This window comes from Camelus bactrianus, chromosome 7 (genome assembly GCF_048773025.1).
Source record: "Camelus bactrianus isolate YW-2024 breed Bactrian camel chromosome 7, ASM4877302v1, whole genome shotgun sequence".
NCBI classification, from domain to species: domain Eukaryota; kingdom Metazoa; phylum Chordata; class Mammalia; order Artiodactyla; family Camelidae; genus Camelus; species Camelus bactrianus.
This window is the reverse complement of record NC_133545.1, coordinates 26,322,363-26,344,274: the sequence shown is the minus strand read 5'-3', so window position 1 is coordinate 26,344,274 and position 21,912 is coordinate 26,322,363. Positions and strand designations below refer to the sequence as shown.

At 34.7% G+C, this 21,912-nt stretch overlaps 1 protein-coding gene across 5 annotated transcripts in view; it reads left to right on the top strand.

The window, feature by feature from the left end:
• Positions 1–21,912, top strand: part of CPED1 (cadherin like and PC-esterase domain containing 1) — a 250,328-nt gene that overhangs the window by 111,806 nt on the left and 116,610 nt on the right. For all 5 annotated transcript variants that reach the window (XR_006722160.2, XM_045511114.2, XM_010947605.3 and 2 more), the window contains 9 exons: positions 3,499–3,641; positions 4,415–4,487; positions 5,673–5,840; positions 7,070–7,174; positions 8,798–8,967; positions 12,648–12,718; positions 14,195–14,245; positions 18,379–18,565; positions 19,583–19,751. Coding sequence is in view for 4 of the 5 variants with exons in the window: in XM_045511114.2 (XP_045367070.2) it covers positions 3,499–3,641; positions 4,415–4,487; positions 5,673–5,840; positions 7,070–7,174; positions 8,798–8,967; positions 12,648–12,718; positions 14,195–14,245; positions 18,379–18,565; positions 19,583–19,751 (1,137 nt within the window). In the remaining variant the exon portion in view is untranslated. The remainder of the gene's footprint in view (positions 1–3,498; positions 3,642–4,414; positions 4,488–5,672; positions 5,841–7,069; positions 7,175–8,797; positions 8,968–12,647; positions 12,719–14,194; positions 14,246–18,378; positions 18,566–19,582; positions 19,752–21,912) is intronic.

Here is a 21,912-nt window from a genome sequence, read left to right as displayed (position 1 = left end):
CATTTCTGGCATAGGTAGTTTGCTTGCCACTGTACTAAATAAATTAAAGACAGGTCACTCATCTAGAATTTTCTTTGACTTGAAGGACTTAAATAAATTGAAATGCATGCCGTGAGGTCGAAGGAAATGCATATAGAGACAAAGACGGGTAACAACTAACACAAAAATAAAAGAAGTCTCTCCTTTTTTGAGTTGTGCTTTTGGATGCCATTTCTCTCCCCTCTCTTCACCCTTAGGTACATAAAGGCAGCTATCTTATCTTCTGGTCTCCCTGCTTTCATGATTGGTGGTTGAGGTTCATTCTTCTCTTAGCAGGCTGAGTTTTAGGGAAACTCACAGTTATTTAGGTCCTTCAGTTCTGCTCTTTGACTTCTGCTGGGAGACATACCAGTGATGGGGTCTATTCAACCATCATGGCTCTTTATCCTCTCTTTTTAATTTATTTCTATTGAAAGATATATATACATATTTTTAATATATTTTTATTGAAGTACAGTCAGTTTACAATGTTGTGTCAATTTCTGATGTACAACACAATACTTCAGTCATACTAGAACATACATGTATTCATTTCCATATTCTTTTCCACCATAAGTTACTACCAGATATTGAATATAGTTCCCTGTGCTATACAATATAAACTTGGTGTTTACCTATTTTATATATGGTAGTTAGTATCTGCAAATCTCAAACTCCCAATGTAACCCTTCCCATCCCCTTCCCCCCTGGTAACCATAAGTTTGTTTTCTAGAAAGACATATATTTTTAAAATGTCTTCTTTTGTTGGTCACAAATGTTTGGATTCACAGAGGCAGTATTTTTTTTTAATTGACGTATAGTTGATTTACAATATCGTGTTAGTTTCAGGAGTACATCAGAGTGATTCAGATATATATATATATATATATATATATATATATATATATGGATTATTTTCCATTAAAGGTTATTACAAGATATTGGATGTAGTTCCTTGTGTTATACAGTAAATCCTTGTAACTCATCTATTTTATGCATAGTTATTTGTATATGTTAGTCCCATACTCCTAGTTTATCCACCCACTCTTTCCCCTTTTGGAAATCATAAGTTCATTTTCTTATGTCTGTGAGTCTGTTTCTGTTTTATGTGTAGATTCATTTATATTATTTTTTAGATTTCACATATAAATGATATCATATAATGTTTGTCTTTCTCTGCCTGACTTACTTCACTTAGGAAGATGTGGTATACACACACACGCACATGTATACATACATGTACACACAATGGAATATTATTCAGACATGAAAAAGAATGAAATATTGCCATGTGATGGACCTAGAGAATACCAGAGGCAGCTTTGATTTTCCACATCATTGATGGCATTATGTGAATCTGGGTTCAGCAACCACTTTGAAATACCCAAAAATGGCTGTGGACTTGCTTTAATTAATAAAAGGAGCTAACGTGTTTGAGTATTGGTGTGTGGTGGGTTGTGACATTCCTTATGTACATTTTCTGATTTAATCCTAGCAGTACGTCTATAAAGTAGATACTGTTACTAATCTCATAAGGTCTCACGATTTAATAGTAACAGGCATAGAACCAGAGTTGAATCTGGGACTTTTTGCCTCTTAACTCTATAGAGTTTACCATTAAGCTATGTTCCTTGTCCTCAAAAGCCCAGCACACAGTGCTTTCCACATGGTGAAGTTCTCACTAAAAGTTCAATGGAAAGGGTCTGACAGAATTGATGTACTGAAAGCCTATAGCCATTGCTTACTGTTATCAGGAATTAAGAAACACTCATTTCTATGGTAGAAGAATAAATACAACCCTAAGACATTAATTTGCTAATTATTTTTTACCATGGAGGATGTAATCTAATAATCAATCTTATACATCCTATGTGCTACATAAACATGTCCAGCTTTCTTAAATTATTAACCTTGACCTCTGCAATATTCTGAAAGCATTAAAATGTAAAAATGCAATAGTATTCTCAATAATCCTTTCTACATAATATGGTGAATTGAGTGAAATGTGATGAGTTACTTTTATTTGGAAAAACATATTCCTCTGTTTTGACTCAAGGGTGTTAATATTTTTAGTCTTAGCCTTAATTTGTTTTCTTTTGATCATACAATTATTACATTCATTTTCCTTAGTCCTTAGAGAGGGAAAAACATCTCAGTTGCCAAATGCTGATGGTGTGTTCATAGGGTCTTAAAGTGTGCATCTCATTAGGTTTTTGTTTTTCAGCTGGAAAAAAAGTTTATGAAGTCAGTATCTGTTTCTCTTGAGGGAATTTTGCTTGTATATTTTAAAGATACACTTACCATTTCCCTCAGGTGATTTATGCCAGTATCTGTCCTTCATTATCATAGCAACAAAAGGTTTTTCCCTTTGCAGTTTTATGCAGCTCAGATAAATTTAGTCTTTCCTTCCAAAAATATTAATAGAATACCTGCTGTATGTTTTTTCAAAAAATATTTTTTGTTCTTCATTTTTCAGAGTATGTTTATCCAGAGAAAACCTGTGAATCAATAGATTTGTTTTATACTTTTGGAAAAATTTGACTTGAACTTTGATGTTCAGCATCCACAAGAAATAATTTAGAAAAAGAATAGTTTCATTGTTGTGATTGTTTTAAGATTTAAGCAAATAAAAATAGCCATTTGTGATACCAACGGGAGTGTTTCTGTGATGACATAAACCTAACATCATTCCCGCTTTTGTAATACTGCCCTGTTCTCTCTAGCCATGTGAAGCCTGAAATTAAAGTGTTAGGAGGACACTGAGATTCTCTGAGTCTTCTCTGGTTGGCTAGATCTCCCACAGCAAAGTATCATGAACAAGAAGCAATTTTGATACAGTTATTTTTGTTCTGATACGCAAGGCATTGATAAAAATAAAAAGCTCACATTTGAATTTCATACTTTACAGTGGTTTTCAAATGCATTTTCTTCCAATTTGGCATCACAATTCTCTTGTTGGTAGTTATTAACCCATTTTGAAGAAAAGGACTCAAAAATCTGAAGAAGTGAGTTGCAAGTCCAAGTTTACCTAATTAGAAGAGTTCCAAATTAAACTTGGGAGTTCTGATCACAAGCTCTGTGAGAGTCCCACTTCACTTCCTATGATTAGGTGACATGAAATGAAAAAAAAAAATGAAGTAAGCACTTCTAAAGTAATTTGAATTACAAGATGTTTCAGCACCCTGTATTCAATTGAAAGGCTTACAATATATTTTTAAATGTATATAATATATTCACATTATATGTGTATGATATATACTCACTATATAGTATACCTTAGGTATATAATACAGTCTTTCAGTATATTGTATACATATATAAAATATATATATTATGTTTATATATCTTAGATTGTCCAATTTTCCTTATTAAGGAGTTTTTTGAGTGTGGCAGGAGAGATAACCCAAAGGGATCACTTTGGAAACGATGGACAAACTGAGATTGTAGTTTTAACATATGAATCCTTTACTTTGTTCACAGCTGCAAACATTTTTTGAGACGTTCCTGAGAGCCAGTTCACCTCTTCAGGCTTTTGATCATATGAAGGAAGCCATTAGCAAACTCCTGCTGGCAGCTGAAGTGTTCAGTGAAACAGCTGCTCTGGGACCAAAGGCCTTCGATAGGTAAAAACAAAGTTTACTGTTAAAAAAAAGAAAAAAAAAAAAACCTACTTTCTAAAAATTGTTAGTGAAAATATATCTTAATTATCATAAGTAGGTGCTCCTTGGAAAATTTTATGTCAGTAGAAAATGTGAACTTCTAAACATCTGTTTTCAAATTTATAGATCCTAGAACTTCTGAGCAGTTTCCAGACTCACCAGTATCTAAATAGTGGTGACAAGAAATAAAGCCCAGTTGTTTGAATTATTTTTTTAATTGCAGCCCCTTTCAAGCTCAGCTATTTTTAATCATATATGCTTTCCATTGACTAGGTATATTTTTGTCTATAAAATTTTATTAACAAAATACAATAACTTTTATCCCCGTGCTTCGATTTACTTGAGTATAATTTAATGCCTTTTTTTTCTAGGGAACTGTTAAATAAAGTGTGTCAAAAAAAAAAAAAAAAGGTGATCCCTCAGTGTAAGCTTTATCATGCTTTCTGTGTGCAGAAGAATGTCTGGCAGATAGAGTGGGAGAGCTCCCCTCTGTTTAGGTTTTCATGAAATTACTTCATGGTGTAGTTTAATGTGTTATGAATACTTTAGATATATTTGTGTTTTTTTTGTAAGAAGCAAGGAGACTCCAAATCCAAAGATAAACTGTATTCAATTTTGGGTTCTCCAAGGTACTGTTCTTTCTAATTAGTACGACCTTGAAATTTAACTGCAGTGATTATTAACAATATAATACTAAATAATAGAGTAAATACAGCAACCTTGTGTTTTTGTTTCAGATGCAGATTATGTTTTCAACTTTTAACTTTTGACATTGGTTACGGCAGTTTCAGGTCCCCTGTCGTGCTCAAGGTGAGTATGCCAAAGTCCTCGTGTGAGCTCCTCCCCTGCCCTGCCGCTTTGCCGAAGGGTGTGTGTGTTTGTATGTTGTTACTGTTTCCATTTATAGTAACCAATCAATAAATAGCAACTTGCATCAAACTTACTGCAGACATATTTACTGTGGTTCAGAGAATTAACTAGGAAGTGGAGGATCTATAATTTAAGTTACAATACCCACTGTGCCTCCCAGTTGAACAAGCATGGAATTTTCTATGGTTCAGCCACTGTTTATGAAATAAATGTGGCATAAAGTTAAGTGTGTGTTAATACAGAAGAGCAGAAATTTAGATAATAGAAAATAGTAGATTGCTTAGCTTATTCACATGGATTTATTAAAAAGGTAACTCCTTTATTCTTGACATACAGATATTTAGTTTAAAATGGTTCTATATTTTAATTTTAAAAGCTGTAGGAATTTTTGAAACATTTGTGGTTTTTTTCTAGTATAAATATATGTAAGTTGAAGTGTTTTTTGTACACTTTGATTCTTTTATTTCCTCTTGGCTCAAATAAACTCATTCAGATCATCTCCTCCAACATATTTTTAATCTAAAATAGCCCTTAGTCTCAAGAAGATTTCAAAATTGATTGCATCAGTCCATAGAAAGTTATCTTGGGATATGGGATGAGAAGAAGTGAAGAGAAACAAAATAAAATTATGTGCAACCAGAATTCAACTTCATATTGCATTGGTTTGTTTTCAAACTATTAGGCAAGGAAAATGGTTGCATTATATGTGGCTCTGATACTTGGTTGAATAGCTCAAAGATTTATCCATAAAATTTTGAAATTTTATAAATCTACATCTTTTAATGGTCATTTTTCAGTATTTTATACATATATCTAATAGCTTGTATTACGATTTAAAAATTTTATTGTTCAGAAATATTATATATTATTTCCATAAACACAAATTCTTCAACAACAGGTTCAATATAAGCAAATGTGATGTTATAAAACGCTAATTAATTTCCCTGTAAAGAATTGTATCTTCAAAAGAATGCTAGACTTTATGAAACTGTTGACCTCCAAAAGGACCACTAGATGTCAGTTCTGATCTATAATCCAGCAGGAAATGACATGCTTTAGAAGTGGTTCCACTGTATTAAAAGTAAGTCAGTGAAAAGTATTTGTTGTGCTTTTACTTTTTCATAGGTGCATGAGCATTTAAATTTTCACGATGATGATGATATTGATTTTGAGGACCAAAACACAGAAGAACTCCTTTTGAAAGATACTTTCAATTTTCTCCTGTCTAATGAATCTTCACTTTCCATATTTTCTGAGATATTTCAGAGACTTTATAGATCAGGTGTATTTAAGGTAAGAGCAAATTTTTATACTGAAAAATATTTTTAATTCATTTTTAGAAGGTGCCATTTTCTTTATTGTGTGGTTAAGCAACCTGATAATTCATTTGAGATTGATTTCTATCCATTATATAAACCTCTTAATCTTTTTCTGACCTAAGGGCCAATGTTATTTTTATGTCTACTAAGTGTGTGAATGACTGGTTATGATGAAATGATGGGTTGAAAATGAAGTAAAGCAGTTCCTTATTCCCAGGGAAGTTTTGTGATTATAATGAACAGTACCTACCACATGCTGTGGAATACTTTAAAAGGAATACCTGAACATTTTGGAGGCAGTTGGAACCACAGTGAGTGCTCTAGATTAATATCAAAGGACATGAGTTATAATACTAGTTTTTTTTTTTTTTTAAGAATTCACATCTGGTTAACATCTTTGGTTAGATGCGGATGATTAGAGAGTAGTGCTTCAGTGTAAGATTGGTTAATTTTTACAACACATTAGTACAAGTTTTTTTGATGCATCAAAAAATCTGTACAGATTACTGGGTACAGTATTGTTCTCTATATGTCTTTTTGTTTTCAAACTATAACTGGAAAATTTGGAAAATTGGAATGTGAAAGGTTGTACCAACCAACAATGCTCCAAGGAGAGATGTTTTTGAGAGATATGACCTTGTAGACTGTTGTTCCCCTATGGTTTTATTGATTTGTTCCTAGAGTTCCTGATTTTCCTTCCTTAGTGAGTGGACTGTCATTAAAGCCATTAGAACCACTTGCCCCAGAGAGGATAGTCTGCTCTCAGGGATGCACTAGAAAAAATGAATATGGGAAAATGTGAGTGTCTGTTTAGTTGAATCCTTGAAACTCTGGAATGGTAAGGTCTCGTACATGGGGTTCATGTGTAAATTTGCTGCTCTGATCTCTAGTGCTCTGAAGACTGAAGGAGACTTTTCCTCCATTTCCAAACTGTCACATTCTGTGCTTTGGGCCCCAATTCCCAAAGCCTTGCTACTACCAAAGCACTGTTAAGCTATTTCAGGTCCTTTCTGTCGAATATGAAGTTTTCTTACATTCAGACACCATTGTGACAAGTTGAAGTTATTATGTATTATTTAGAATTAATTAGCTCAGCTGTTTATTTATAGAGTTCAAAATTTGATTGGTTTGTGAATTGGGCTAAACATGATTTGACTTTGTAACTATTGCTTAAGAGTTGTTTTTTTTCTCCTCCCATTACAGGGTGAAAACTATCAAAAAGAACTAAATCAATGCCTGTCTGTAGAGGAGATTAACTCAATTATGACTTTTACAAAGGAACTTGAGAGTTTGGGACAATTCCAACTGGTAAAACAAAAGTGATGTTTGATTCCTCTTGATTACTGAGATTATAGTAGATCAACCATAAGCTACTTGATTTTAACTTCACACTAGGTGAAGCTATTTCTTTAAGAAATAGAAATCTTTAGGAATCATACCATAATGAAAGTGTTAAAAAAAAAAAAAAAGAAATAGAAATCTTTGTAAGTGTCTTCTTCTTTTCAGGGATATAAATATTAAGAAGAGCAGAATGCATATTCTTTAAGAGTTTGTAAATAATACATGACTTGCTAAAAGTAAAAGAATGTGGGATTAGTAGAGCTGGCAGGATTTGATAGTTCTTGAGGGGAAAATGTTAACAATTTTCTAAAGAAGTTTTGCTTTTTAGCTTTGGGATATTTACATGTAACCAGTTTCCTTCTGCTTATTATGCCTTTTTTGTTTGTGTAAAAGTAAATATGACTGAATAAAATTACAAGATTTTAGAAAACTAACTAAACCTTAATTTGTGGTAACTCTATAGCAACTCCAAAGAAAGAAAATGTAAATAACTCTATAATAACTTTTACTGGTTTTAGCCTAAAAATATAAGTGTGTTTATTTTATTTTCTATGTATTTTCTTGGGTTCTGTTGAGTTATTGGTCAATATCAAAGGATAATTTATTACCTATATAGGTGCGTGCTCAGCACTTGCTTTGTTTCTAGTTCTGCCACTTATATGAGCAAACTATATTGGATTTGTGTTTTTCTACCTAAGATTTGTTTATACAAAACATCTCTGTAAAATAGCATTTTAAAAAATCTACTAATAATTTTTATTATTTATCTATTTGGGCCAAATTTTTTTTTTTTTTTACTTTAAAAACTCTTATGTATTCATATGCTACTCGTATGAGTAATAACCAGCTTACTAATTAGTGAATGTTTGACACTTGTTTATAAAAATTATAAAATTTAGCTCCATATTTTAGTAGGTTCAAAGTAAGTTTATTACTCCAATTATAACTTAATTGATAGGTTATTTTAACTAATTTAAATATAGTAAGTATTATATTCATGACAGTTTGGCTCAATACTATACAAAGATAATCAAAGAGACCTGGCTTCATCCTTTAGGAATTTATAATTTAAGGTATTATGAAAGTGGAGAACATCTCTTAGCACAATGTGAGGAAGAATAGAAGAATTTTGCAGGAGAAAGGGCAAGCACTAGTTTCCTTACTCTCAGAGTAGAAACAGGATAACCATGAAATTTTTTTCTTGATAAAATTAATCTCTCCCATCCTGACATTTATAAGACACTTGTAACCCAAGAGGATTTCTCCTAATTTTTCCTGCTGCCTGACTCACTCTGTTAGTCATCTTTTTCCTGGTATCTTATAGAAAGGAATATCCATTCCCATTCTATTAAAAAAGAAAGAACGTTCACTCCACTTCGATATACAAACATCAACAAAATTAGTTCTTTATAAAATGTGGCATTTACCTTGACAGCAACACAGAAAATTGAATTATGGTACTAATAATGGATTTTTAATAAATATTTTATTTTCAAAATACCTGAATAAATATAAAGCCTTTCCTAGTAATACTACATTTTATTTTCCATAACTTACTCTGATATTGTGCTTTTGAAAATTCCTTTTCAGCTCTTCCCGTCTGCTACTCCCGGGTTTCAATCTTTGATGCATGAATTTTACAATATGGCAAATCCTATGGGAAAACCTGGTTCCATCCTGACCCACTACTGGTCTCTTTTAAATGTATTTGAACAATTTCAGCTCCTGAATGAAAAGGCACCGCTATATTCGCTGGAATGGTAAGAGAGCCACAAATTTGAATTGTGCAACCCCAAAAATCTCCAAAGATTGATTTCAAAAGGCATTGCTACATTAAAGAAAGCAACAAAAAGAAGTGTGTCCAAAAATTCATGCTCTGGAAAATAAGCTTCTTTAAAACATTGAAACCATAATGATTCTAGTGGTCTTCAAACACTAACAAAAATATATCCAACAGTTTTTCAAACCAGCAGGACTCGACTCCACTAAGAAGTCATGTTTAAAATTAAAACTTTCAAGCTAGTTTCATTCTGTGATATATATCCTTGAATTACAGGAGCATCAGACTGAAAGAATTAGGTGAGATTTGTTTTATGAACCATCAGTCAGAGTGGAGCCCTAGACGGTATGAGCTTTCAGAGTTTTTGAGACATGACTTTATTCTGGGCAAAACCTATCCACATTTATAAATATGTCTGTCTGTACCACAGATTAGATTTTTTTTTTTTTTTTTAAGAAAATGGAATCTCAGAGAGAGGCATTTGGCCAGGAGAAAAGGTTCCTGGCCTCCCATGTCCACTTCATTCTAATGAGAGGAAGTCATGAAGGAGTAAGAGGGACAATGGGCCAGGGGAACATATTAACATTCCCAGATGCTGGTGGAAGGCGTAGCGCCCATGGGGCTAGCAAAGTCGGCCTCCCTTTTATAGGATGGAATTAAGCGAGTATTTGACTTTTCTACTGCCAGGAAAGCAGAAGTGAACCTAGCCTCCTAGGGAGATGAAAGACGAGGGGGCGGCGCCGTGGTCTCTGACGTCACCCTCAGGAACCGCCTCCGTTCGCCGGCCTCGCGCTGCGTTTCCTTCTGCCTCCGGGACAGTGAAAACCGTTCCTTAAGAAACGTTCTTTTATAGGTCAACAATGCAAATCGTCACATCTTCGAAGAATACTTGGGATGCCCGCCAGGACCAGAACTCACTTAATTGCCACCACTTTGTGCAGTTGGCCTTAGCCCCTCAGTACCAGAAGTAATCAGATTGATACATTCTGTTTGGTTGTTTGAAAATTAGGTTGTAATTAACAGAACTCGGTGCCGCCCCTTTGTTCTTTGCACTCACTTGAATAATCCGAGACTGTCTCGTTCTTCATTCCAATGGAGGAAGAGCAGATTTGATTTACCAAGGAGTCTATTTAAGTATCGTTTTTAACTTTGGGTAAAGTCTCTTGAGATATGCAAGCTTTGGAAAGTTTATTCCCCAGGTTTCTCTCAAGGTCTATGTATGTTACAAGGTTTAACAATTGACTTCGCTTAAATTCGGAATATTGACTTTAACCCTAGTCCTAACTCTAAGGGTTCCCTTCCAACAATGAAATGTACTAAAGGTCAATGTTTAGTTAGAAAAAATCAGAACTTTTTTGAATCAGACTTGGATTCAAAAACCCCAACTTTAGAGTTTATTAATGACAGCAGGTCAGGGTTTTCTCTGAGATTTAGTTTCCATACCTGTAAAATATGGATTATACTGCCTACCAAGTATTGTTTCAGGATTACGTAAGATAATTGCATATACCAATGCGTGGTGTCTGGTGTGCTATAGCGCAGATAGGTAGCAAACATTAATGAACTGTCCTTTTCCTGTTTCTGTCCCATCCAAAGGTCACTTTAGCATGCATAGTGGGGGAAAATTTTTTCTTTCATTTATAGGAAAAGTCAGACAAGTTAGAAAGATTTATGTAAGTTAACACTGAGATAAGTTAAAGTTAATTCTGTATCCAGAAGCAATTAAATTGTTTCTGGAACATTTTAAGACAGAATACTCAGTTCTAATTATCTTCAGGTTGGCCAGTGAGCGTATATATGCTTAATTATCATTCATGCTGTATTATAAGTAGGGTGCATATTATACACATTTTCTAGATGAGGAAACTGAGGTGCTGAGATGTCATTGGCTCAAGCCACACAGATAATAGAAACAGAGTTTTGACTGGGACCTTGGCCTCTTGTCCCTGGTCCAGTGCTTTATACCAGTATCTCGTGCAGACAGGGAGATCCCCTGTAGTCATCCAGAACTGCCCTTATCTTTACAACGGTCTCCTCCAGTTTTTTGTACAGAAGAAGCCAATTCTACATACCTACACTGTCTGTGGGGTTTAATGACTTTATCCTTCCTTTTAAATAAAGATCATCTGCTTATGGCAGCAACAAGGTGAGGAGAAATAAAGTCAAAAAAACAATATTTAGAAAAGGTGACACTTATGTCTGTGCCCTGAGGCTCAGAATCCGAGGTCCCGACAGAATTAGTGTATTTCTAAACAGAATGAAAATGCTAAAATCAATGTTTGTGTAATTTCCGCTCATTTTCACTTTATTGGAAATAAAGTAGCAAGAGTAATTTGCTCTAATCACATGCTTTCCGTGAAAATTCACATTTTCAAAACAAATGCATTATTCACAAAATCACACAAGACATCACTGTGCAATGCTTTAACATACAAAGCATCTCATTCTGTTAAGAGAGTAACATTTTTAAAATTCAGTTTCTGTGCATTTGTGGGTTGTATCTTTTACAACCTTCACTTAAAGTGCTTCATACAAATTTACATTTTTTTTTTCACCTTGGCCTGGCACCCAGATCTCAAGTAAATGTATCTCACCCCACGTTTGCTTTATCTGTTTCTTCGTTCCTTGGGAGGAGGAAAGTATTTTAAAATAAGTCCTACACAGTATTATTTTTCACCCATTGATTACTTCATTGTAAATACCAAAGGGGGAAAAAGACTTTAAAAATAAAACTGCAATAAAATGATCACACCTTCCAACATTAGCAATATTTTTAATTCCTTGTCTTCTGAATTTCCTATCTGATGTTTATATTTTGAGGGAACTGAAAATGCCTTATTCATCTCTACTGCAGTGCTCAGTACAATGTCTGGGACAATAAATATTTATAAATGTAATTTAACACAGAACGTTTGATTGAATTCTCAGAGCATCCCTGTGAAGTAAGGGCAGGATTGTTATCTATGTTTTGCTGGAGTAGAAATGGAGACTTGCAATATAGCACAGTAAAGTCACATTCTGCCCAGTATTCTCTGTCATCAGGACCAGCAATTTTTCTGTCTGCAACTTAGATTATTTTGGTCCCAAATTTGAGGATTTAAAGGGCAATCTGGCTGAGCATTTAGTTATACAACAGAAAAGTGAGGCAAACGCACCAAGATATAACTCACCCGTGCCATTCATTCCTTAATCAGAGTTTAGGTGTAGAAGAAGCCTTGGCAAGACTAGGTCGTTTTCTGTATGGTACACTTAAATTTCTCAGATTATATGTATGTTCTTCTCAGTCTGTGCCTCAGAGTTTCCAAGGCTTCCTGCTTCAAGACTTTGTAATTTTAGCCAAACAACTCCAATAAGAGTGTGTGTTCCTGAATCGTTTCTGTTGGACCTAGGCTATCAGAGTCTGTTCACTTTTGGCCTGAAGAGTGACGTTTTGCCCTGGTTTTCTTCAAATGTGCTTCTGCTGATTAGAGATGATGAGATTTCCAGTCACCTCGCTTGAGGCAAGATTGCCAGCTTTGAGGAATGAATTCCAGAAAGGTTTTTCTTGGTGTCCATCAAAATAACTGTGCTCACACAGGATAAAAGATAGTGTGTTCGATGTAATTTCCATGAATTTTGTTCAGCTCACTGATCCAGAGCCGTCTGACATTGCATTTGCAGGAATTCCTTCGCAGAAGATGAGAACCTTAAAAGACCTCAAGTGGCATTTGATGCAGTTGAAAAGAAAAAAGGTAAAGGATGTAGTCCTACTTACATCTACATGAAAGTAAATTTTGCGTGGCCAAAAAAACATTAAAAATGTTTAGCTTCATTAGCAATAAAATACGAAAATTAAACTGGAAAATGCTATTTTCCCCTCAAATTTGGGAAGATTTTTTTCCTCTTAAAGATAATAGAGTTGGGGTGAATGTAGGAAAATGAGTGTTCTCATGTTGCTGGCGGGGGTATAAATTGGAACTTAAGGGGCCATTTAACATGTAAGAAAGACTTTAAAAGATATTCTTACATACCAGAAATTTCACTTCCAGTTATTCATTTTTAAGGAAATAATTAAGAATGTACACAAAAATGTGATTACATAAATTATTAATAAATGAAAACAATAAGAAACTACTATTATTGCCATGATAGTGGACTGAATTAAGCTATAGTCATCCAACAAAATACTATAAAGACATTCTAATATTATGGGAAAATATTTGGGATATGAAAGTTGTGTATGCTATATCGTTAAATGAAACCACTGGCTATAAGCAACAGGGACCTCCAGGAAAATTAACGGTGGCTTTGATTTTCTCTCTTAGGCTTATCTCTTATTTTCTAATTTTTTCCCCCTAAAGAACATCTGAGCTTTTTGTCACACGAAGAGAAAATGTCTCTAATTTTAAGATGAAAAAAATAAAAAGGAGTTAGCATGTGTCTACAGTTTTTTAAAAAAATCCAAGTTTCCTATTACAAATCAAGGCTGAGTCCAGTACAGTGGTTCTCGGTGTGTGGCCCCTAGGCCGAGAGCATCATCCTCATCTAGGGAGCTTGGGAAATTCAGATCTGCTGCATCGGAATCCTGTGGTATACATACAACCCAGTATTCTGTGTTTTAACAAGTCCTCCAGATGATTCTAAGACACGTTAAAGTTTGAGGACCACTGATTTAGTAAAATAAATCAGTACACTCAGTGAAGAACTGATTTTAAACTGTTCATCTGATTGTCTTTCTCTCTCCTATCATTTTTTTTTTTGCTTCTAAATGATTGCTTGAAGCATTTTTGTGTGTTTTAATTCATTTATTTGTCCCATCAATATTTACCAAGGAATTTTTTAGATAAATTGTATCCAGAAAGTTAAATACCAGTGGAACAGACTGGATGGAATCTATGTAATTCCAATGATTTAGGAAATTATAGTCACAAGATCATAGAACTGGAGGAATTTTGATGGATCACCTTTAGGCAATGGATGACATTTAGACCATGCATTTTTCTGCCTTAATATTTTCTTATTTGAAATAATCATTTTTCTGCAATTTGAACCAAGTAACTTCATCTTACAGTAGCTTTCAGTTTAACTTGTAAGTGCCTTTTGATGTAATAAAATTTAAATAATAAAATCTGTGCTTATTAAATCATCCTGTGTTTCAGAATACTGAATAAGTATCCTTTTTATTTTGATTAATAGCTTCCATTTTAAATGTACATTTCTTTTTGTAGCTGCGGTTCCACAAATTATGAACGCAACCAAAGAAATACATTGCAGTAATGGTGAGTTCCAATGAAAGCATTTCAGAATCATAATCAACAGTTAAGCACTGCTCTGTTCTGAATAAATCATCATTTTATCATATTTGGAGATTTTTAGGCTGCTAATGTATTTTATGTACATTTTCAGAAGTTACGAGATTTCTCAGTGAATTAATATTTATCACTGTTGCATAAGAAGATTTTTAATTTTCTATTTTGAAAGTGAAATATTATGTTTGTGTGTTTGCTTGTTTAAAGTCAGGAACTTCCAAACTCATTTTGAGGGACCCCCAGTGGTGCTAATGCTTTGCCTTGGGAGTGCTCAAATGGAAGTGTTTGGCATCCGGTCTGTATATTGATTTTTAGGGCTTTTTACCACCTAACAGTGGTTCTTTTCTGCCAGATGGTTGACATAATGGATAGTACCTGAGTTGAGTTTTCTTTAGAACAGTGGAGAGTTTTTAAGCCAAGTTTCAATTACTTTTTAAAAATTCATGAATTTTTTACCAAGGTATAATCAATAAAATATATATATACACACACATATATAATAGTAATACATTTTAAGTGCCATATAGATTTTTAAATTTTTAAGTAATTTTCTTCCCACTGTCTGGTCAGTATTATTCCAGTGGTCTTGCAAATACATCATTCTAGGGACTCTCACTGACTTTTCCAAGATCACAGTGCTATGAAATGCATACGCTGGATCATGAAGCTGGGTCTTCAGATTCTTTGTCCACAGTTCATGAATTACCTTAATAATGGAAAAATAAGAGTTCTACTTAACAGGTTTGTCTTTCGACCATGTATACCTTTTTAACATATATATGTGTGTATATATATATTTATATATAATTGGTGCTAAAACATACCCAGAAAATTTAGCCTTTCACACAAAAATCTATTCTGATAAAACATTAAAGCTGAAAAAATAAAATTTATGGACTAAGGTCTAATTTATTATGAATAAAAGTCTTCCAATTTAATAAATCTAATCTGTCTCTTCTAAAATGCAATTTAATTTATTCAATCTGTTTTAACACTGTCTTTAAAATCAGCAGAGGCTGAGAGGTGATACAATAATGTGGTTGAACAGAATCAACAAATACATCCAATTAACAAAAACAGCATTTTCTTTTGCTCATCGGGATAAAGTAACAGATACTGCCCACACCATTCCCTCTCTACAGTTACCATCTAATCTCCCACCCCAGGAAAATATGTCATACTCAGTTCTTCTGTTTTCTCATTTATAAAATGAAAAAACTGTATGAGATAATCTCATTTTTTTTCAGTTCCCAGGTAACATAGGGTAGCGGGTGTGAACATGGTAAATAAGCTTCAACTTTGTTCATATTTTTATGTTGATAAAAACTAGTCCTACCTGGGTCTTCATAATTAATCTTCCAACTTTGATGGTATGATGTAAGATTTTAAAAATAACTTGATGTTGCCTAAGAACAGGTGGGATTACCCTTCAGCGTCTAGGCTTTTTTTGTGTTTAATGTGAGTTATGATTATCCCTCAAGAGGGCAACAAAATTCTGCGGTTAAAAGAAACCCATTAAAAGCAACCAGAACTGCAGACAGCTTTCCCACATATACTTGCCAAGTACGATAAGCAGCCTGCTACCACCTTACCTCACACTGGATTCTCCACAGACATAAGGTACACTGGCCTGAGACAAGTTGGGACTGGATTGGGAAGGATGCCAAGGAAACACCAGGTGTTTGCAGGCAGCAACACTGATGATTCAGTTGAAGATGATGTCAGGACTAAATCAGCTTTCAAGCAGGGGTCTAGGATGCAGCACTGAAGCCGGAGGTGAAGATTTTCTGATGAAACCAAAACCAAGCACTGGCGAAAATCTTGCTGGAGAGAATGATTACACATTTAGTCTCATTTAGAGCTGAGTTTCAGTGTTGTAATGGGCAAGCTCCATTGAAAATTTTTCACTGTTAAGTGAAAGTTTAAACTGCAGGGAAATGGACTCTCAGTGACTATTTTATAAAGATATGCTAAGTTCAAGTACATTTGCTATGATTACTCTTTTGAAAAAAAATCTTACACTTTGTTATTCATCTAACTGTGGCTCAAGTATTTATATTCCCTTTCTGCCTAGGAAATGGTCCGCTTGAAAGCACATTCCATATATCGGGACTCCACTGGTTCAAAGTGTTAGGTTGGATTCACAGCCTCCATTTGAATCAGAGCTTATGACCAACAACAGCCTGATTTTCCTGTGCTTATCTGGGTGCCTTGAACACAGACTATGCCAGAAAAAAAAATCTTTCATGAAAAAAAGAAAGTATTATTAATAAGTGGTCAAATTCAAATGAAAAGCTATGATCCTTTTCAAGTTGAAATCTAATAACAATCTAGCCTTTATTTTTAACTTTTTTCTCTTCTATTATAAAAAATTTTAGACGCTGATAGGATCATTGAAATTATATATGCAGTCCACCTACATCTATCAGCCAGATAAAATCTTTGGTAACAAGTAGAATCAATCAAGCAGGTAGTTTACCCAATTCACAGAGTTATTCAACCGATTGACTAGTTGTTTATTTTTTCATTGTCTTTTCCCTACAATGAAATTACAATCTGTGTGTTGTATTATTATTGTTCCTAATTTGTACCTGCATAGTCTTTTCTTCCACTGGCTGAGAAGACCATAGACTATGGGTTAGAAATACACGTTTGTTCATTTTCATCTTTTTAGAGCATAATGGGAGTTAAACTGAGACCTAATTCACAGAACTGGAATAAAAAATCTATCAGGTTGGTGATATTCATTGCTGTGGATTTGGTGGTGCATCTCCACTCCATGTCTGTCCAAGAAATATAAAAAGTTTAATATTGTTGAATCACAAACTCCAGAATGTGATGAGAGATGTAAAGGAGAAGCTAAGGGAGAGATTATGTAATGTCTTGCCTGCTTTATTAGGAGCATGGCCTGGATTCTCGTGGATGAGAAATCATTAAAGAACGGAAGCCAAATCATTAGATTTGAGTTTAGAAAAGTCACTGTATAGCTGTCAACAACAGAGGAAGAGACCACAGCTAGCAGGACAATCTACTTCCTTTAATTTCAGTTGTATAGCTTCCTGCGGCAAATACAATGTTAGCTTTATGGTGGCTGTGTTAAACATCACTGGCCACTTTATTTAAAGGCAACAGAAAATGCTTTCATTTTACTGGTTTCTAGAGAATTTTCTATGTTTATCTTTACTGGAATTTTGTTGACTATTGAAAAGTATTTCTGGCACAAAATACTTGTTAATAGTTCTTTACAGAACATTTGCTTTTGAGTAGTTTGTTTATTTCAAATATGAACACAATATAATTTAGTAGTGGCTAGTCCATGTGCTTATGAATATGTTTTTCCTTTTTTGCTCACCAAGATACTTTTGTAAAAATTGTGCTACCAAACAGAAACTGTTTTTTTTTTGTTTTGTTTTGTTTTGTTTTTTTGGTGTAGTAGAATCAATGATGTGAAGTAATATTCTAGGTTCTATAATAGTATTGAGCAGGATATAGCATTTCCTTCTTCTATTTTAGGGTACTTCCTTCGGGTGAGGTGACTGAGGTATGGAAGGGGGTCTCACGAAGCCCTGCTGATGTTTTTGTATCTGAGTGTTTGGTATAATATTAGATTTCCCATTCTTTGCTCCACCCTACTGCCTGTAAGCTACATAGCAATCCAATGGTAGTTTAACGACACTCTCCATTAAGAAAATTTCTTTATTCCCTGCTGGTACCCTCTGTCACCACCCCACAGAGTCATCTCCTCCAGTCACACAGTTGCTTGATAATATGCAGTAAATGCTATGAAAATGTTACCAATCCACTGGAGAGAGATTTTCTGACCTCCTGTGCCTTTACACTTTTAAAGCCTGAGCAAAAAAGATCATTTGTATAACACCAACTAAAATCAACAACTGTTATATGAGCAAAGTCTACAAAATTTGACAAATAGAAAATCCAGCTGAAGCCATAAATAATGACCAGAGTGCAGAATGGAAAATCAGCAACGATCATAAAAGTTATTCAAAAGAATTTCTTAAAACTTTAATCATGTATTATTTTTAAACATTTATTCATTTCACAGTTGTGTTTTGTCTTTGTTTTTCTTTTCTTTTTTAAAACAGATAAAGACACACAATGTCATATCAAGGAGATCTTCACACATCCACGTTTGGAACTAAATCCTGAATTTAACCCTAAGATCAAAAATTATTACTCTGAAGTCCCATTTGATGTGGTAACACTGACAATTGGAGTGGAGACTTCTAAGTGTCAGTGCAAGGTGTACCTGCATGAACGGGCAGGACTGAGGTATGAGGATGCTGGCAGGGAAACAGACACTGGAAGCAACCTTTGAAGGTGGTTCAGAAAACCCTAGGCACCAGATCAGCTGGAGGGGTTGCCAGGGTGTGAAATCCTTCTGCTTTTCAGATGCTGTGTGGTTAAAAAGAACACAAAAGTGCTCTACTGATCTATTCACAATCTTTGTGTCAAATCTTTGTAACAATGTTATAACAAGAGAGGATGTTATGGTAGGAAATATTACAGAGGACTCGTAAAGGACAATTTTCGTTTATTGTTGTCCTCCTGGTTTTAGATCGTTGAAGAGTTAATTCTTCTGGACAGCCTCCTCCTCCTACCCCCACCCATCTGTTCAAGTGTTTCAATATTCAGGTGTTAATTACTTAATAAAAATGTTGGTGACAATTTGTGGACATGGTAACACTAACTTTCCTAGTCTTGTGGGATTTTTTTTCTACTGACTCTTTTGAGAGTCACCAACTCTTTTGTTTACCATTTTGAATAGAAAATAGAACCTCAATACACGGTTTGTCCATGGCAAGGGAACTTGTGTTCCAATGTTGTGAGCGAAGAGATACGCTTGGCGCTCCTGGGAGCTAAAAGAGTATAGAAGAAAGAAAAGAGGGCTTAAGCCAGACCAACCTGGGTCCCAACCCTGACTCTACCGTATGATTTTGGGCAATTTGTTCCCAAGTTGTGTGTCATGGTCTTTATATTTAAAATGGGGACCATCATAGTTTTCATACAAAATTGTTGTATTAAATGAGGTAATGTGTAAACCTGACAGATGGTTAATAAATGTTCATTCCCTTCCCTGTAATTGGCTGGGGACACGGCTTGCTCTTCAGGATAACTCTTGGCACAGCAGAGTACAATGAAACACAAATTAACACTTTTTTCCCCCACATTTTAGGCTTCTCATGAAATTTTAGACCTTACCTGCTTTTTTATGCAAATTGCAGGCATTTGACAAATATTTGACAAGTATTAATCTGTTTGGGCTATTTCTCCCTCTCTCCCCCCCAGCTTTGCCAACTACCCTCTGGGCTTAGGAATGAACAAAATCTCAGTGCTTGTGGTGGATGAATCTCCAGCCCAGGGTGAGACCCTGATCACGTACAAACTCACCATCTATAGAGAAGACCGTCCAAGTCTGCCCTTGTTTGAGGACTTCGTGGCGTGCGGTTTTGTGCAGGTAAGTGAATTTTACATTTGCACTTGGGTTGAATTGGGCCAAATGAAAATTGTTAGGAAAAAAAAGTACGCTTTCAAATCCAGATTGTGGCCTCATTTCAGAAAAGAGTTCAAGCCAGGCATCTAAGATACCTTGTTGTGAGCGCTTTTCTTTTTACTGTGGTGGCTGTTCCCTGCGCTTAGAGTGTGCAGTGGATTTATTGTAGTTAATATTGAAAAATAAAAGTCTGCATACTCACACTTGGTTACAAAATTGGTTTTACATTTCCTTTTTGAATTGTGCTGTGTTTCTTGGATTTGTCCCTGGAACTACTTTGAAATTTTAAATTGGATTCAGTGGAATTTGTTTCAAAGAATGAGAGGAAAATTTATGAAACTATTTTACGGAAGGGATACCAGATGAATGAAATCAAATTTCCTTGGACAGACACATTTCTCCTTTGCTTCTCATACCTTAATCGTTTCTAAAGGCCGTAGCTTCTCCTGTGAGCAACACATACCATTCTGTAGTCCCATTGATTTTGGAGGAGGGTGAACATTACCCAGAGACTTTGTCTTATTTGGTGGTTCTTTCCTCTGTTTGTTTTTTTTCCCCCCTTTTTCAGGATTCTGTGTATGACCTTCTCCATGTGCTTATATCATATACCCTGGCTACAAGTGATTCCAAGGAAGTCGTGATTGATACTCTTACCATATCTACTAATCTATTTAGACAGAATAATTGCACATATGTCATGTCTCAGTGATTCATATGTTACTGGGGCACTGAAGCAAGATGATTAATAAAAGAGAAATGGCCTCAGCGAGTAGGATGGATACCATGTTTTCTTAAATGTGGTGGCCATGTAGAATATTCTCTCCCCCTTTACCTAGGGGTCTAAGTTTTAAATAGTATTGAACTTTTGAGAATGCTCAAAAGTTTAATACTATTGTGTAAGGGTACCCACTGCTGAGATTTTTGTTTTTTAAGAAAACATACACTTGTGATTTATGAACTACCCCCAACTCAAAGGGAATTTCACATTGGTGTAAAGGTTGGTCTAAAGCCGGACAGAACCATTATTCTGAGCGCTGTTCATAGGGGTACTTAAAGAAAAAGATGGAAAGGAGTAGTGTTGTGTGGTTACGGAGCAATGAGTTAAACAAAATGAACTAGGTTTCCTTATTGTAGGAACTTACCCGAACATTTCGTATAGTCATTTAAACGTTGGGCCTTCAAAAGATGAATATGACGTGTCCAGCGTTTCCAGACTTATTTGACATTCTTTTCATGGAATAGCTGTTAGTATTCTTTGGTGGGGACACAGTTGAGGAAACACTGGGCTGGACATCGGAGACGACTTCAGAATCTGACCCTCTTAGTTACCACTTTTCAGTTTGTTTTATTAAGATTGCTCTACTTCAGAGTTTTTCCAAGCTGGAAAACAAATAATAGAGCCACGCCAAAAATGTTCCTGAGGGCGGGGACCCAATCCTAGAGGGAAGTGTGTTTTTGTCTTAAGTGTGTGTATGCGTGTGTTTGTGTAATTATTTCCAAACTAAATATTCTCATCTTCCTCGGTGTGTGGCTATGTTTTTGTTTTTCTGTATCTCACTCTAATATTTTAGATATAAACTAACTCCTAGAATCAGTCATCTTTGAGGGAAAGATAATAGTATGAATGATTTTTTTCCCCCAGAATACTTATGGTTATCAACAAGTTATTTTTTACTTTACAAAAGCACTGGAGATTTAATTTTCATGTAGATTTTAATTTTTAAAAGTCTCTGTGAGTGACTTCATTTTTATTGGTCAATAAACTTGACTTTTGTATGGAGTAAATATATAGTAAGGGTTAAAGAAGAAAATAAAATTTCTATATTAGGGCATGGAAGAATGTATTTTTACTTTTCATTTGTTACCAGTTAGGTTCGTACTGTTGAATTTTTGCTACATCTTTTGAAAAGTAATTGTGTTGCCCACAATTATTGGCGTAGGTATAGATTTTGGTTCCACTCTAAACTTAAATAGGGTAAATGACTTGTTCATTATTCTGGTATGTGCAAAACCCATTTAGTGGATATTAATAGTTTAATATGGAAAAGTTTTTCAATTTCTAAGTGTTCATAAAAATGTAAAATCCGTAGGCTGAATCTTTAAACACTGACATGTGTTTCAGGAA